The sequence below is a fragment of the Trichoderma virens genome (genome assembly GCF_000170995.1).
Source record: "Trichoderma virens Gv29-8 chromosome Unknown TRIVIscaffold_1, whole genome shotgun sequence".
NCBI lineage: Eukaryota > Fungi > Ascomycota > Sordariomycetes > Hypocreales > Hypocreaceae > Trichoderma > Trichoderma virens.
Window position 1 is genome coordinate 2,252,084 of NW_014013748.1, and position 17,460 is coordinate 2,269,543.

The 17,460-nt window shown below is 50.2% G+C and overlaps 6 protein-coding genes across 6 annotated transcripts; 4 read left to right on the top strand and 2 right to left on the bottom strand.

Moving 5' to 3' along the window:
- Positions 1-239: 239 nt before the first annotated feature.
- On the top strand, positions 240-2,744 carry TRIVIDRAFT_34449 (uncharacterized protein; the record flags this gene model as incomplete). Its single annotated transcript, XM_014106170.1, has 3 exons — positions 240-832; positions 892-1,185; positions 1,256-2,744. Coding segments are annotated over 3 exons (2,376 nt in total), but the record flags the coding sequence as incomplete, so codon positions are not given.
- Positions 2,745-4,174: 1,430 nt separating this feature from the next.
- On the top strand, positions 4,175-6,467 carry TRIVIDRAFT_82194 (uncharacterized protein; the record flags this gene model as incomplete). Its single annotated transcript, XM_014106171.1, has 6 exons — positions 4,175-4,261; positions 4,370-4,389; positions 4,462-4,542; positions 4,608-4,932; positions 5,009-5,930; positions 6,005-6,467. The coding sequence occupies 6 exons, from the start codon at positions 4,175-4,177 to the stop codon at positions 6,100-6,102; spliced, it is 1,533 nt and encodes a 510-aa protein (XP_013961646.1).
- A 415-nt stretch (positions 6,468-6,882) lies between these two features.
- Positions 6,883-9,714, top strand: TRIVIDRAFT_33648 (uncharacterized protein; the record flags this gene model as incomplete). The annotated part of the gene is made up of 2 exons (XM_014106172.1): positions 6,883-6,979; positions 7,067-9,714. The coding sequence occupies 2 exons, from the start codon at positions 6,883-6,885 to the stop codon at positions 9,712-9,714; spliced, it is 2,745 nt and encodes a 914-aa protein (XP_013961647.1).
- Positions 9,715-10,167: 453 nt separating this feature from the next.
- CDK7 (uncharacterized protein) lies at positions 10,168-11,433 on the bottom strand (the record flags this gene model as incomplete). Its single annotated transcript, XM_014106173.1, has 1 exon — positions 10,168-11,433. The coding sequence occupies one exon, from the start codon at positions 11,431-11,433 to the stop codon at positions 10,168-10,170; it is 1,266 nt and encodes a 421-aa protein (XP_013961648.1).
- A 923-nt stretch (positions 11,434-12,356) lies between these two features.
- On the bottom strand, positions 12,357-13,910 carry TRIVIDRAFT_126138 (uncharacterized protein; the record flags this gene model as incomplete). The annotated part of the gene is made up of 2 exons (XM_014106174.1): positions 12,357-13,130; positions 13,185-13,910. Coding segments are annotated over 2 exons (1,500 nt in total), but the record flags the coding sequence as incomplete, so codon positions are not given.
- A 1,955-nt stretch (positions 13,911-15,865) lies between these two features.
- TRIVIDRAFT_55360 (uncharacterized protein) lies at positions 15,866-17,458 on the top strand (the record flags this gene model as incomplete). The annotated part of the gene is made up of 4 exons (XM_014106175.1): positions 15,866-15,929; positions 16,000-16,117; positions 16,178-16,520; positions 16,586-17,458. The coding sequence occupies 4 exons, from the start codon at positions 15,866-15,868 to the stop codon at positions 17,456-17,458; spliced, it is 1,398 nt and encodes a 465-aa protein (XP_013961650.1).
- Between the last annotated feature and the right edge of the window lie 2 nt (positions 17,459-17,460).

The following is a 17,460-nucleotide window of genomic DNA, read 5'->3' on the forward strand; positions in this document are numbered from 1 at the left end:
GGTCGCGGCGAGATCTGGGTCGCCAAACCTGCTCGTGTCTCCGGTCCACAGCCAATGTTTGTTGTCTAGCACCGGCCATTTTGTCGACAAGCTTCAGCCTTTCAAACTCTACCACGACGGGCTTTCATTATGGAACAGGGTATGGCCTACCCAGCCGGTGCAATTGCATTTCCTTCTGTCTTGTTTTACTGCGCCGTCAGCTAACTCCTTGTCCTTGTGTAGACAATTCAGCGACACGCGCGGCGGCCAAGGCTAGGAAGCGGCCTCTCTCCCGCGCTTCCACCACGTCGATTCACAGCGCCGCTACCCAGTCCAATCTCGACCAGGCAGCCTTCGCCGAGGCCTCATCTCTATATACCGGCCAATGGATTCCCAGCGAGCACCATAGCCATTCGAAAGACATGGGCGCAGCACCGCAAATGTCCCCTGAAGACATGATCCTGCAGGCCGCGACCCACATGCAATCGTCGAACCACGACTTCTCCATGGACGGGTCCATGGGAGCTTCCATGACCCATCATATGCAGTATCAACAGCATCACACAATGACGAGGCATCCGCTGCCTGCCGAGCAATACGGCACCAATGCGAGCTTCACCGAGGGCGACAGCCAGCTGCTGGATCGCGAAGAAAACGAGGATGCCGACTCCATGACAGGAGCCGCTGGTGCCGTCAAGACAGCCACGAGATCTAGTGCCAACAATGAGCTGGAAATGCGGCATCTCTACAGCGCGAACCGGCATCGCAGTCTCCAGGATGTGGCACGTGAACTGCATGGAAACGAGCGCGGGCCCAACTCAGAGCGGACCCGCCAGGTTTTTGCCATGTTGTGGTATGCGCAATGTGCTCTCTGTGTTTAATGTTGCTAATTCTAACCTTGTTCGTACACAGGATCAATTCAGTTTGTTCCAAGGGAAAGGGCTCTGTTCCTCGCGGTCGAGTGTACGCCAACTATGCCTCACGATGCGCCACCGAAAGAATTACAGTTTTGAACCCAGCAAGCTTCGGGAAGCTGGTCAGAGTTCTCTTCCCCGGCCTCAAGACACGCCGTCTTGGCGTTCGAGGCGAATCAAAGTACCACTATGTCAATTTCTCCCTCGCTGAGGATCAGCCAGAAGCGAAGGAACCACAGCCGCAGCCTCCGAGGGCGCTCCCGGAAGCAGCTGGCCTTTCTCAGAGTCTCAGGTGAGTCGCATGACGAAACTACGGATGCGAATTTGAAATGAAAATAGGGCTGTTACTGATCTAGCTCCAGCGTCCCAACGCAGCCTGGTAACAGCAATGTTCGCCGGGATGTACTGCCCTCACCTCAAACAGCCACCCAAACTCAAATCAGCATCATGCCGACCAAATCATCAAACAGATCCCACAGCCTTTATAACCATCCCGACCTCAGTAACATTGATAACGTGAACGCTACATCCAACAAGACGGAGCTACAGTTGGCGTTTCCACCCCCCGACGAGAGCGCGTTCGAACAATCTGAGCCAATTGCGTTACCTCCTATTGAATCCTATCTACCTCATGGAACCGATCCCGATGCAGCCAAATCGCTATCTGCTCTGTACCGATCACACTGTACGTCCTTGGTAGAGTGTATTCGGTACTGTCGCGAAAAGACGTTTTTCCACCTGTACACGTCTTTCCAGGGCACACTCACCATGCCCGTCCAGAAGCTGTTTGGGAATCCCGCCCTTGCCCCGTGGATCGAAGGATGCGACATTGCTCTATATCAACGCATGATGCGCATCGTCTCTGGCCTGACGCTTCAAGTCGTTCCCAAGCCGGTTCTCGATACCCTTCGCAACATCTCCGAGCGACTAGTGCCCCATATTCGGGACTCATTCCAAGGCCAGCCGCAGCACGTTATTGCGGCCAAGGAATCACCGGCAGCCATCTTCGCAAGCCTCTTAGATCGTGCCCTGCGGGTCAATCTGACTGCGCATGCTGCTGCCAACATGCTTTCGAATCCTGCCAATCGCGATCAGATGTATGTTGACTGGATCACCATGATTCGCGCTCGCAAGATTGCCGAGAGTGTTCCAACCCGTGGCATGGATGACGTCGTCACTCTGCTCGTGACTGAAATTAGAGATTTGCTAGATCCGGCAAATGTTCCATGGGAGGTGGAATGTCTGACAATTTATGGAGATGTAGTCACACGCAGCGGTCGTCAATCGGACGCTGACGCTGGTGCCGACACGTCAGGGCAGAACGTCTTGGATAGATGGGTCAACTTCCTGCAAAGCCTGCCATCAAAATTCCCTTACGCATCACATGCAGATATTGTGTGGTGCGTTGAAAGGGTTGGGACCGCCGTCATGCGAGATCTTACCTTGGCCCAAGGTAAGAGCTTTGGGTCTTGGTGGGTGACAAAGACCTGGGTGGATGAAATGACCTGTTTTCTGGCTGAACAGGGCGGGTTCATGAAAGAAGGTGCCAAAGCGCCCATACCGGCAGCAGAGCCTCAATCTCAGGTCTCTAGCAAGCCCACAAGCAGACAAGTTTCTCGATACAGCAGTGGCAGCGATGATGTGAACGTAGCTCACGTATCACACACGCAGCCAGGCCGAGCGCCATTCCCACCACCAAACAATACCAACTCAGCCCCAATGATTGCCGATTCTCACGATGATAGTGGCATTGGAATTCGGACTCCTGAGGAAGATTTCCCCATGGATAAGTTCACTTTCGCGGGAGCAGAAAGCCAGGGACTGGAGCTGGCAGCGGGTGCAAGTTTATAGCGACCTTTGTGCCGATTTTTTCTCAACTCCACGAGAGTGCATGAATTGAGTTTCAAAACCAAAAAAAAAGGACTACCCAAAAAAAATGGAAAGATGGAAAGAAAAGGAATGAGGAGGTAATTGTGCAGCGGATCGCTTCTGGTCAAGGCTAATATCAGCTCGACCGACCAAAGCTCACTGCCATAGGAGACGGATTAATCACTGTGATGATCGGATGAATGGACGACGACACGACATCTGGACTGTAATAAAAGGGTTCCGCACGGATGGTTCCGATTGTGGAATTGGTGTTTTTTTTTTGTTTCTTGCTATATATATTTCAAAGGCCTTGCGGGATGGCCATCTTGTTTCCCGCTGGTTGTATTCTTTTTATTAGGGGGGAGGAGGACCATGGCAAGGGGCGTGTTGGAATAGACGGGTGTCGGCAATCACTGGATAGGGTGTACGATGTATTCAGCACTTGTTTCTCCGGATACGGTGTGTATGGGTTCTGCTGCAGATGTTTTTCTTCTGATATCATGGTAGCTGAGCATAGGTATACTATGTTGAGTAGCTCATCATCATGGGCCATAAGCAAGGAAAAGAGGGACACGTTCGGACGAACTCGTAGTGCGTCTCACGACAATCAATCGTGAATTAATTACAATTGGAAGTGTTCAAAAGGAAAGAAGAGGAAAGAGTCTTTCTACTATTGACTGCAAGGGGATTGTGAAGGCGAGATGATAATGCTGTAGCTACTACTGTACAACTGCCCTATTCTATACGTAAGCCGCCACAGGCATGTAAGACTGATTCACTTCACTCGATCATGCTGAGGGTCTTATCTGAGACTCAGCATCAAGAACAAGCATCCGCGTGATATACAGGTCCAGTAGCTATGAGATACCAAGATTCAATTGATAAACCCGACGACTAATCGCTTGTAATTCGCACTTGGCTTGAAAATTCCCTCGAAACAGACTTCCTGTTCGGACGTGACGAAAAAAAAACTGGAGACGAGCGTTCGCCGTTCTTCGGCCCACGCCACAATACAAAACCGGCTCCATCACTCAGATTTTGGGCCATACGGTGTCCGAAACGCCCCTCCACTAAAGCTGTGACTCTTTCGGTTGATTGGAGATTTAGGCCTTGAGCTGAGCCATCCTTTTTCCCCTTGCCTTTTTTGCCATTGGAGGCTTTTTCAAGCTGTGGCTTTCTATTTTTTTTCTATCTATTAAAAAGCAAGATATTGCGCTGCGCCTAGTTTTGACTTCCCGTCTTAACAGTTCCTCACTCAATTGCTCTTTTTTTTTGTGCTCTTTTCATTGTCAAGACAGAAGTTGTCAAGGGGCAATTGGACCAAGACAAGGCCATCTGGTGGAGCGCAGAGTGGCCATTTAGCGGATTCAGTCGATTCCGAGATCGCTAGCAGCAGCAGAAGCATCATCACCATGGGCTCGACATGTGATAACTCGTCCGACCTGGGCTGGGTGGTTCAGAAGTTTGGAGGCACGAGCGTTGGAAAATTCCCAGACAAGGTGAGTGGCAATTGAGATTTTTGGGCTATTTTTTTGGTCTTTTTTTCTTTTCGTTGTTGAGAGTTCGCGGGGAGCCAATGAGTCAATGCTGATGCGCTCTCATGATAGATTGCTCGTGATATTGTCAGGTAAGTTGACCACAGGTGACGATGGTGAGTCACGCAAAGTATGGCCTCCAGCTCATCATGATATTGCTACAGAGCCAGCCTTTCGCGGAACCGAGTCGTTGTTGTGTGCTCTGCTCGAAGCACGGGCAAGAAGGCCGAGGGTACCACCAGTCGGTAAGAAATCCGCCATGTTGGACTTGTTGCATCTCGCAGCAGATTTCTTACTTTTCATTCTCCAGGCTACTATCTGTCTACACAAAGCTCAAGAGCATTGCTACACCCATCAGCTCTGAGGAAAAGCAGCAGGAGTTGATTGAACAGGCTGCGGGGCTCATCAATGATGTTTGCAATGACCACGTCACCGCCACCGAGACGTTTGTCAAGGGCCAGGAGCTGAGAGATGCCCTAGTTGCCAAGATCAAGGCAGAATGCCAGGAGTTGATTGAATACATCATGGCTACCAGGAGATTCAACCTCGAAATCAACTCAAGATCAAAGGACCGCGTCATCAGCTTCGGCGAGAAGCTCAGTTGCTTGTTCATGACTACATTGCTACAGGATTCGGTGTGTTTGTCTCAGAAGCAGAACTACTGTCTGGTGTCATCTCGCTAACGTGTTATTTCCTTTCCTATTTTTTTAGGGAGTTGAAGCTGAATACGTTGACTTGTCAGATGTCTTGCATAGTGACACCCCTTCTCCATCCCTGGATGCCGGCTTTTACAAGCTGGCAGTAAGCAGATTCCTCAAGAAGCTCACCGCGTGCGAGCACCGGGTCCCAGTCGTCACAGGCTTCTTCGGAAACGTCCCTGGTAGCTTGATTGATGGAGATATTGGTCGCGGCTACACAGATCTCTGCGCGGCCCTCTGCGCCGTGGGATTAAAGGCGGATGAGCTGCAGATCTGGAAAGAAGTCGATGGCATCTTCACGGCGGACCCGTCAAAGGTCCCCACGGCTCGATTGCTGCCATCCATCACGCCGTCAGAGGCCGCTGAACTGACGTTTTACGGCTCCGAGGTTATCCACCACCTTACCATGGACCAGGTCATCCGGGCTCACCCCCCTATCCCTATCCGCATCAAGAACGTTAAGAATCCACGCGGAAACGGCACAGTGGTGATTCCAGATCCGGTGCTGTCAGCGGCACAGCAGCTGCATCGATCACGGCCGTCGCAGCGGGCCCTGTTCAAGAATCCCAGGCGCCCAACTGCTGTCACAATCAAAGATCACATCAGCGTCATCAACGTTCACTCGAATAAGAGATCCATCTCCCATGGCTTCTTCGCACGGGTCTTTTCCATCCTGGACAAGCAGTCCATCTCTGTTGACCTCATCTCCACGAGTGAGGTGCACGTCTCCTTGGCCATTCACGCTGACGGCATTCGATCGGAGGCGTTTGAGACGGCTACACGGAACTTGGCGGAGTGTGGAGATGTCAGCATTCTAACGGACATGGCTATTCTGAGTCTAGTCGGCGCGGACATGAAGAACATGGTTGGCGTTGCTGGACGCATGTTTTCGACGCTCGGAGAGCACAATGTCAATCTCGAGATGATTTCTCAGGGTAAGCAAAAGGCCAAGATTGTGCATGTTTTTCATCAGATTTTTTGACTAATGCTTTGGATTTCGCCATTATAGGAGCGAGTGAGATTAACATCTCTTGTGTTATTGACGCCCGCGATGCCACGAGGGCCATGAATGTTTTGCATACTCATCTGTTCACATTCCTGGATTAGAGGACCGATTGGCCATGATACCTAGCACTGCGGCGCCGATTTATTTTTGACAGCATATTTACACGCATACGGTTTAGGTTGGGGTGTTGCAGAAGGAACTGCAAAGGTCTAATATTGCGAGACCTTTCTTTCTTTCTTTCTTTCTTTCTTTTTTTCCCTTATATTTTTGGTTACCTTTCTGGTCCTTTGTGTTACCTTGTTTGCTAGGTTGAGAAAGAATTTAGGTCGACCAGTTTGCTTCACTTCACCATCGGCTCTTCTATTTCAGACGCTCTCCTGCGCTACATCATTGAGGAGTTTTTTTTTTTTTTTTCAATAAAAAAACGATAGATGATAGATAATTAAAATGCATGCCTTATACCAACAACAAAAAATGATTGACTCGTCAATTTTTGTTCTCATCCATTTCTTGTAAATTATGAGATAGTTGCAGGGTATCTCTCAGCGTTGCTATTATTAGCATGTCAGGCCAGCCAAGTAGCTCTACTCAGCCATCCTGGTGCGGAGGTACCTGCAGCCTTATGTTTTTTTTTTTCGAAAGCTCGGTGAGACTCATGCCGCCAACCCCCACCTGCGATACTTTGCCGAATCCGACGCACTTACACACCTCCGTATCAGCGTTTCAGCACCGCCAAAACAACACGATTCTCTCGCCACAAGCATCTCGACGATGCGCCTCGCCTCGCCCGAAGCCATATAGCAAACGCCGATGGTGTCGTGCGTACCAAAGACTGTACGAATAGCGCAGGCCTCATTGCCTGTGCACCAACTATCGCCACCATGTATCGGTCAGGTGGCTCTGGGCCTCGCAATCGGGGCAGCATCTTGGGCGTTCTCAAGGCCACCGAGCTCGATGCGCGGTCTAAGCTCCCAGCAGGTAATGTCTTATTTCCTAGTTGATTTGCTTGACCTTGGGGGACCAGATGGGGGGCTCAATGGCAGCTGACTGTGTTGCTGCGGACAGAAATCATGGTGACGATCCTCAACTACCTGCCTGTGGCCGATCAGATGCGCTGTGCACGCGTTTCCCACCGTTTGCGAGAGATGGTATACGATGACACTCGCTGGGTGTCCCGACTGAAGAGCATGGGATGCTGGGACGAACGAGAGGCCAGACAGAGGTTTGAGGAGTCGGTCCGCCGCAGACGAGAAGCTGCTGCTGCTGCTGCTGCGGCTAACCAGTCCAACGATGGCAAGAAGAGCGCAGTCGCATCATCCACCATATTTGATGCTACGGTCGAACAGCAACGCCGGCAGCGGCCCATTTCAGAATTGAGAGACGGGTTCGAGACCATGACAATTGGGACAAGCGACCCAGCGGAAGACCCTGCGGCGTACCTCGACGTATTCAAGCGCGTCAAGAGCGTCAGGGGCGGGGCAAGGCAGGAGTATGGCAAAATCTACAAAGCTCTTGCGCCCTTCTACTTTGATCTGGTCAAGGCGAAATCGCACACGGACCCAATCGTGTTCAAAGCCTTTATAGATCCCGAGCAGCAGGCGCAGATGCTGGCCAACCTGCACAAGTTCGCGGGGAGCGACTGGGCTGAGGGATGGGGCCTCAGAGATGCCAAGCTGACGGCAATGATGAACATCTTCGAAGCCGCTGTTCTGCGCGAGTTTGAGCAGGGCTACGAATTCTGGGATGTGGATGGGCGCATGCACCGATACGCCCATGTTTTACATACGCTCAACGGCGCCAAGACTGGAATCGAGCTCTTTATACAGAAGCACCCGCTCTTCAACGACCGTGAGCTGGAGCACAATCCCATGGACTGCTTGAACCAAGCATTTACAGACGATGTGACGCTGGAGCCATCACGTCGCTTCTTTGAGCATGTGCTCGTCAAGGTTAACGAACAAGCGGGTATTTTGGAACGAATATTTCCCGATCCCGCCATTGTATTCTGGGGTCTTACTGAAAAGGTGGCGGAGGATATCATTGCCGAATACACAACTCCCATGTTCGATGAGGCGCACGAGCGCAGCATCCTCTCCTACCTCAAGGCCATTTCTGGCATATTCGAACAGACGATGCGGTTCTTCCAATCACTTACACCTCCCAAGGGGCCCGAAGAGGAAGACTTGGAGAAGCGTGCCAAGCAGTTGACGCTGAAAGTGTTTGAGCCTCACCTCGATTTATACCTGCAGGAGGAGCTGGATTTCTTCACTAAACAGGCGGAAATAGAGGTCTCCCAGTGGGAGAAGAAGCTTTCCGAGCAAGACTCGTCTTTGGAGTCGTTTTACATGTCCAACATTAATCGTTCTGCCGAGAAGAATGATTTCTTGAGCTCCTTCAAGAAGGTTATTATGATGCCCGTCACGGTTCTCCCCAATTTCCCTATTGGCTCGCCATTTGCAATTACGAAGCCCGCATCCTCACCCGCGGTTACTGCAAATGGGTCTGCAGCCTTAACCCCTCAGACTTCCCGGCCACAAACCCCAGGGCTGGGCAATGAACCTCAAGGACGGGGCAGCAGCCCGATGCCTGGGGCTAAAGCTCCGACCGATGAGCTTGCAGCCAAGGCAGCCATCATGGCCTCCAAGTTGGAAGGTATCAAGTCCTTGTTTAGCATCGAGGTAGCTCTAGATTTGGTGCACAAGGCCAAGGGCAGCTTAGGCCGAGCTGCGGTGCTTATCCCCTTGGGTGGACAGGTTGGAGGAGAAGCTCGAGAGCAGTGTGCCAACATATTCATTGCGCTCGTTCGCATCCTCGGACAACGACACGTCAAATTCGGCTTTGACATGGCCGTTGATCACTTGTCTCAGTACAACCCGCGAGACGTTAGTGACCATGACCAAAAAGGTGTGGCGCCGTTGGTAATGTTTATTGAACTGGTCAACGTGGGCGACCTCATCTCCCAGATGATTGAAGTCTTTTATGAGCAGCAGCTCGCAACGCCCAAGATTGCCGACAAGAACGACTTTTTGGATCCTGCTGGTCTAGCCAAGAAGAAATTCGAGCAGATGCTTGATGAGAGCGTGGCAGCTGGCTTGAACAAGGGCATTGACGTTCTCATGGATGAGGTCGAATATCTCCACGGAACGTTGCAGTTGCCTACAGACTACAACCCTACTCCCCGGATACCAGTAGATGATGGGAACCACCGACTATCCCACCGAGCAACGATGGGCTCCATGGCGGAGCTGGATATCGGACCGACGCCCACGGCTCGTCGCATTGTCGATCTCGTCAGATCACATACCAACATGCTGGTGGGTACGACGGAGAAGTCGATGCTCGACGTCTTCAACGGCGAAGTTGGCCAGCGACTCTTTACAGCGATATGCAAACACCTCAAGAGACAGCGTATCAGCACTGATGGCGCCGTGAAGCTCATTGCCGACATGAATCTCTATTCCGACTACGTGAGATCGCTCCGGAATCAGGATGTGCTGCCATATTTCGCCGCGTTGCGCGAGCTGAGCCAGATCTACCTCATTGACCCGGGCCACGCCAAGGAAATGGCCACGGTTATTGCGGATGGAGATCGGTTTAGCGGCGTGTTTCGTGCGGAGGAGGTGTATGAGTATGCGCAGCGTAGAGCGGACTGGTACCAGGTGAGGAGGAGCGTCGAGAGGGCAATGTACGGAATGGACTGCTTGGTCATGTAGGGGGGCAGGATATCAGCGTTGAGGATACAGTTTGGTTCTGTTGAATAGACACCGGGAATGACGAGATGATGAATTATGTGAGCTATGAAAGATATATATATTTTTTGATGAATGGGTGCCAGGGGGTGGGTGGCCAGGGGGGATATTTGGATAATGAGTGTGCCTAGAAGGGCGCAATACATAGATAGAAATCTTTATATATACTACTTGTACAGCGTGGCAAATAAGAAGGTGAATGACACAAAATATGGTATGATTCTCCCATTATATGATTTGTTTGGCCTTGATCCATTGGGGCCCCTGGTTTTGGTTTAGAGCTAACTCCGTGGTAGATGTGGTATATATAGGTATTATCCAGATGAAAACGCCTTTTGTTTTTCTTGATGAACTGAAAAAGAACCCAAGAAAAATAAAAAAGAACTAAACAAACAGCAAAGAACAAAGCCGAGAATTCTACCTCTGTCCAAAGTCCAGCTTGCGGGCCACCTTGGCGCCCCTATCGTCGTCAGCCACCATTCCAGGACGCCGTTTCAGGTCCATGCCCATCTTGTCCTCTCCGGCGCCGACGTCTTTACGGGGTAGGTCGTCCTTGCGCGTGGGCTTGGGCTCGGAATGCCACCAGCGATGCTTGAGCATCTCTCGCGCGGTGATGCGCTTTTGCGGGTTCAGGGCGAGCGTCTTAATGAGCAGATCGACGCCGTCGGTGCCTACGATGCCGAAGCGCATCTCGTACCAGTCCCTCCCGCGCGTGGGATGTTGGCCGGGCACGGTGTACTCTGGCAGCCGGGTGACGCCGGGCCAGTTGTCTTCTGTGGGCGTGCCGATGGACTCGCAGATCATCTTGATCTGGTCGAGCTCGTTGTTGCCGGGCATGTATGGGGCGCGCAGGATGAGCTCTGCGAAGACGGTTCCGACCGACCAGACGTCGACCGCGCCGCTGTAGTATCGAGCGCCGAAGAGCAGTTCCGGCGGTCGGTACCAGCGGGTGATGACGTTGGAAGTCATGTGGCGATGGGGGTCGGCGAAGCTTCGCGCGAGACCGAAATCGGCAAGCTTGACCTCGCCGTCGGCGGCGATGAGCAAGTTGTTGGGCTTGATATCGCGGTGCAGGACGAAGTTCTCGTGGCAGAACCACACGGCGCGGGTGAGCATGCCCATCCAGGCCTTGATGTCGGCGGCTCCGTAGCGGACGTTGTCGGTGTCGCGGATGAGCAATTCGAGATCGCCGAGCGGGAGGTACTCGAGGACTAGGTTGAGGTTCTGGTCTTTGGAGGAGAAGACGGAGAGGAGCGAGATGATGTTTGGATGCTGCAACTCCTGCAGGTGCTTCAGTTCGCGCACCGCGTCGGGCGCCATGCCCTCTGTGTATTCTTTCTGCACCTTGATCTTCTTGATGGCGACGCGCGCCGCTGGGTTGGAGCGGAGGTGGCCGAGGAATACGACGGCATAGGTACCCTCACCGAGCTTTTTGCCCTTGACGTATTTGCGCTTCTCCTCCTCATTCATCTGCTCAGCAAGGTCGAGCGTCGGAGGCAATGTTTGGCTTGTTGGTGCGGCTGCGGGCGCGAGAGCGGGCTTTGGGGTTCCATTGGATGAGGTCTGGCCGGAGCCGGATGCGAGGTTCTTGAGAGGCGAAGAGACGGGCCGTAGCGTCTGGAGATTCTCGAGCGGCTGGTTTGAAGCAGACGAGGTGGTTGTGACGACAGGAGAGAGCGCCATGATGGCAGTCGGGCTGAAGAGAAACCAAATACGGTGAGGCGAGTCTTGAGGTACCTGCTAACAAATGAGACGATATGAAGGCCGATTGAAGGTATAGAAAGCCAGATATGTAGAAGAATTAAGTCGTGAGAGGGTCGTGAAGAGGAGATGATGAAGCTGTATTGGCATCAAAGCGTGAATGGGAAGCTTATCGCTGCTATCACTATCAGATGGAGCCTTATCTTAGTCTATCAGTAGCTCACTTCTCGGTGGAGAAGATCTGACCAATCAGACTGCGCCTTATGAATGGTACTTGAGCACTCGTTGAAAATGTGTGCTAATGGAGGTATTATGAGCTTGTCGCTTCACTTATAGCAGGCATCGAGTTTGCCATACAAACATTGATCTTAGACTTATAATTTAGGCAACTGGATGGCTTCATTTAGAATATCCTTTACTATTGAAAATTTCATCCTTTAGAGTGAATCCATCTGTTGCACCACGATTTGCGTTAGGCTGCCTTTTGCGTTGTCTGCCGTCTTAACTCTCCGTCTTTCAGTCTTCTTTCTCCTCGTGTGAGGAATCGGTCATATGGATTGGAGGTCTATATGAGAGATCCAAATGATCTAAAGACTCTTTCGAACTGTAAACTGCGTCAGTATATTGCAACCAAATTACACTCTTTCGACTTACCACTCTATTGGGCGAACAACGTCCTCTTTGAACTCGGTTGCTATCTCTACGAGCACATGGTCGAAGAAGAAGTAAAACTCAATAAAGCCTTCCAGTGGATATCGCGTCCAATCTTCCCCATTTTCATCATCCAGGGCGCCATGGGTGAACTTGACAAGCGTTTTTTCTTGTGTGAGATCTTGTACATCGTACCAACGCTCCTTTAGAATGCAGATCAAGCTTGGTTCAGCAACTGTATGGCAAGGGTCCACGTTTACGCGGCATTGCCCGACAGCTCTACACCCGCCGTTCTTATATCGCAGAAGAATGCCTCTACAACGACCAGAGCCTGGTACATAATAGACCGAGGATTCCGCAATTTGGTCTAAAGGCGTTCGAGAGTAGTAGCCGATACGATCAAACCGCTCAGGCGTAGGCTTCTCGAGCATAAATGGCTCTGGAAGAGTCCAAGTGCCCGATTCGCAATATGCACCCAACAATGGAATCTCAAAAAATCCTCGTACCCGTTTACCATAAAGCAAGGTTACCGGGCCATCTCCGCTTAGGCATTGGTCCGGGCGAGAGCTGGGCCAGTCACCAGGCCATAACAACTCGGGGTGAAAGTCAGCTTCACTAAAGAAGCAGTTTCTTCCAATGACAACATCTCCAGCTTTTTCCATCCGAACGAGAACGTTGTACTCGCTCATAGAAATAAAGCGAGTCCCCAAAACAAGCATCCTGTCTGCAGTTCCTATTGGCAAGTATATCCAGATAGCGTCTCTACGTATGTCAGGCGGCAGCTGCTCATATAGATCGTTTGCACTTGATTTGTCCGAGTCGTGAATGTAAATGTCATACAACCTATCCTGAATGAAGAAGAAGGTGATTCCTGCGATTTTCTGTGTATTCACAGCCTGGAGCCGCCATGAAGGAAGTGAGTGAGACATTGAACCTCTACACAAGGAGAGGCGAGGCGGAGCTGGAGTGTTCCATATATAAGGGTAGTTAGGCTGGATTTGTGTCTTACGTAGACGCAGTCTTCCATCCTGAAAGATAGATCAGTCATTGTGAATAACTAATATGCAAGCGACATGACGTACCTGGATGTGTGCTTCGATCCCATGAAACGACAACCCCTCTTCAACAATGAAAGTGGAATGATTACAGGTATCTCCTGTATACTGAGGCTTGCAACGGAGCCTCTCTATCTCCTTGATGCCTTCTTGATCAATCGTAAGCTGAGTAAACGGGTACGCGGTAGATGCTGGCGCACACTCCAATTTCCCATTGCGGTGCCAGGAAGCCACCTGATCTAACGGCTTGATTTGCAACTCTGAACTGTTGGTCTCAAACTCAGTTACCAACCGGATGATCGACATGCATCTCCAGAACAGGGAAGTTTTAGATTCCCCCCAGATGGTGAGCAGTAACTCTCGAGGAAGCCTGTGTAGGAATGTTATTCCAAACAGTTGACCGATTATCTGCAGACTTTTTTGATTTGTTGGTATGTCTATAGTGGATGCAGGCATAGAAATTGCATCTTTCCATGGAAGCCTCCACGCAGTAGAGATCCATAATTTTTGCAGCGCGTGCTCCTTTTGTATTTTCCCCAAGTGACAGACTCTGAGGAATATCTGATAACATTCGAGGTGTGCCGTAGTATATTCGACTGGCGTGCAGGCGCACCTTTTAGCTCGACAGAACAAATAATCGTCGGACTCGGACCCACGGTAAGAAGAGCCTAAAGGTGGCAGGGGAAAAGGTTGAGTCTGTCCCTTATATGTATTGTCGTTTCCGGCGACTGTCTGAGGTGTCAATGCCACATGTATATAACAAAGGGCTCAAGGTTTTGGTATTGTGAAGATAATTTAGATGGCTTACGGGCTATTGCTCTTTCCTCATCAAGTATCCTTTCCACACAGATGCTGCATTGCGGAGACACTCTGATGTGGTATTTGGGAGGACCGCTCGTCGATACTGATGACCTTGCAGTTATGAATTCAACGAGACCGCTTGTCGATGGGGATAGCCCTGTACGCATGCCCCTGGGCCTAGTATGTACTCGACGCCTAATTCGAAATCTCCTGTCCATGGCGGCAATGGAGAAGAAAGGATTCTTTTGGATGCTAAGATGGTTCTTTCTTGCTAATGGCTATAGTTGCCTAGCAGTTCCCATGGGATTTCCACAGTGATGCAGCAAGATTATCAGTGAGTGAGTGTCAATGAGCGGTGTAGTTTATAAATTAGGAATACCTAACCGCCAGCTCAACGCCACCTTGTGTGTTACACACAAGAAGAAGGGAGGCTGGTATTTCAGCTGAAGGCGGGGAAGTCTGTACTGTTTACATCATATGCATCAATACATGCACCTCTATACCTGAACCCTGCGAAGCTAGCCGGATCCTTTGTTTCAGAGTACTTGTACGGATTGCAGATGCTACTCTGCACTCTGCGGACAAAGATAATAAGGCGGAATCTCATACGTTCTCTATTCAAAGCAATGACATGCGTGAACCTGTACATGAAGATTGAAGGGCGGGCGTTGTTGGAAGAGTCGGGCATTTATTAAAATTGGCACGACCATTTGACATGTGGGAGAGATGGGGGCAAGAACCGATACTTGCTTTATGGGCAAAGACAAGGCTCTGAAAACTATGGCCAGCATCTTACGATTACATGCAATCAAGCTAAAGATGATACACCCCCCTCTTTCACTGAGTTATCATAAGTCAAAGGCACCTCTTATAATGCTCCAGATATGTCAGCTTACAGACATGTGCCTGACCTCGCTTTTTGTTTTCATAAGCTTGACTGCGGTTGCTCATTTCCCGTGTGCTTTGTGCTGGGATCTCGCGAGGCTCTGATTTTCATGGATACCTGTATCCTGTTGCTTACGCATAAATGTATGTTTTCTCTTACGGTCGCATCACTTAAGATGTATTGGAATGGAAAAATCTGCGTCCCTACGAGTATTAGCTTTAAGGCCTTGTTATTGAGATGAATCTATTGTCCTAGCAATGCTGGGATGTCGTCTGAAACCGGGCTCAATCGTAGTCCGCTTTAATCGGGTACTATGGCACTTGGATAGGACTTGCACAGGTGCAATAACTATGGACATCATTTGCGACATCGGAACACCACCTCCATATAGAGCTAAGGAGAGGGAAAAAAAAGAGCAAACAATAATTAGTTTTGTCTAACAGATGAAGTTTCTCTGGGCGGACCAAATCTCTCTAGGTAGATTAAGTCTCGCTATGCGATTTGATGTAGGAAGCGGTTATAGTGATGTATTGTGCAAAATCGCCCCAGCTGTAATCAATAAATGCAGAACATACGTCCATTGATGCCTTCCTTCAGTACATGTATGTATATAGTAGTGGCCTGGATTTCTGATTTGCAAAATTAAAGAGCTGTTGCACGTTTACACATCCTTTCTACAGAGTAAGGTGCCACAGTAATCGGGGCTAAGTCCGGAATACAAAGTGGCGGCAGTGATCCGTTTAGCGCGAACTTCAGTCCATCAACACCGTCATCCCATCCCCGGATGCCGAAAGATGATGGGATGGTGCATTTGTGGTTGACAAAGAGTCTTCACTGGACGTTGATTCATCTGTATGCATGCCGTGTGATGGTATAAATACATCGTCTGCTTTTTCAATTATCTCAGCAGTCCTTGCGATCAGTTTTGGTTGCAAAGAGCGGTCGACTTCAACGTTGTGATTCGCGTCCTACAAATCCTTCTACACTGTGCTTCGCCAACATCCTTCGTCGGGGGAAGAAAATGGTAGGAGTTGCGGGACGATCCAGAGCTTGCGATGAGTGCCGGCGTCGACGGATAAAATGCGGTGAGCATCGTACCTTTTCTCAGTGCCTCTATTGAACTGTCTCTTGGACCAACTCCTAACTCTGATCAAGATCTCACAACTCCACACTGTAAGCGGTGCCTCAAAGCAGGGCTGCAATGCGGAGGTTCCCGGGGCCTCAGTATTCTTCAATATGATGGCCAGAGCGGACGAGCAGTTTCATCTAATATGTCTTTCGGTGCACAGGCAATAAGCAACAGGGCTATAGGACAAGACGTTGGTTTATCTAGAGCCAGCCACCCGAGTAATATGAATCCAGCAGCCCCTGGGAGCATATACAGGCCTCAGATATCCCACGATCAAATATTCGTCACATACACAATCTCTCAACTTCTAAAAGGCGGTGGCGATGCGAATTCGATACCTGGAAGCAGCGGAGGGCTGGCCAAGCAGTGTTTGGTTGCGCTCTCGACCACCTACTTTGGCATTGCACACATGGAGCAGGAGATTTTGAGGAGTGGCATGTCCAAGTATGGAAGATCGTTGCGGAAGCTAAATCAGATGTTGGGTGATCAAAATGCTAGTCGTACGTTAGATGTGCTAGAGGCCATAATGATCATGGCGCTGTTCGAGGTAGGAAACGTCTCCCCATCCTTCTTCCCCTTGGTTTGTCAATTTTTATACTGACAGAGGAATAGTATCTCATCAGCGATCTCGAAGCTGGATGGTTGCAACATTCGCAGGGCCTTGAGAGGCTTTTGGAGATCAGAGGACCGGAATCTATGGCATCACTTCCTTGTCTGACAATATTAGAAAGTGTTCGCCTGTCCATCATCTTTTCGGCAATCCTGTTGCGTCAAAACACTATTCTTGCGTCTTCAGACTGGAAGAGTCTCCCATGGGCGAATTATACAGGACGCAAAGATGCAATGCAGCTTTTGATTGATATTCTTGCGGACTGTCCGGAGCTTTTCGTGTTACTGGAGTCTCTTCCTGCCAACTCGGCCCCCCGCGAGAGGCGTTCTGCTCTGCACCATCTTGAGGAGAAAGCCTGCAATACTCTGGACAATCTTCATACGTGGAAGCAAAGTACATTTACAAACCCATGGACTGAAGTGCCCTCGCCTTCCTCAACACCAAAAACTGTAGACTTGGAAGGACTGTCAACGCCCACCTGGCAAACGGTCTATCATTTTGAGTCCCTCTACCAGGCTAATATCGTGAGCCTTTATCATAGTGCGATTATTCTTGTACTACGACTTTGCCTTGGCATTCAACTAGAGTTGAATGAAGAAAGGTGTGAGGAAACGCGGGCCTCCATAAACAAGGCCGGAATCGCAATATGTCGCAGTATGGACTACCACATGGAGAAAAGGGGAGATGATATTGGCAGCCTCTTTATATTATTCCCTCTACGAATGGCCTTTGATGCCGTGGGAACTGAATGTGTGGAGATTGGATCATGGCTCAAGGCAATATTGCAAACAATCTATTCGGGCTCAGCCGGCAGATGGGCAACTGCACGATATTTGCTTGACATCCAACCTTCGAACCACCTAGCACCAGCATAGAT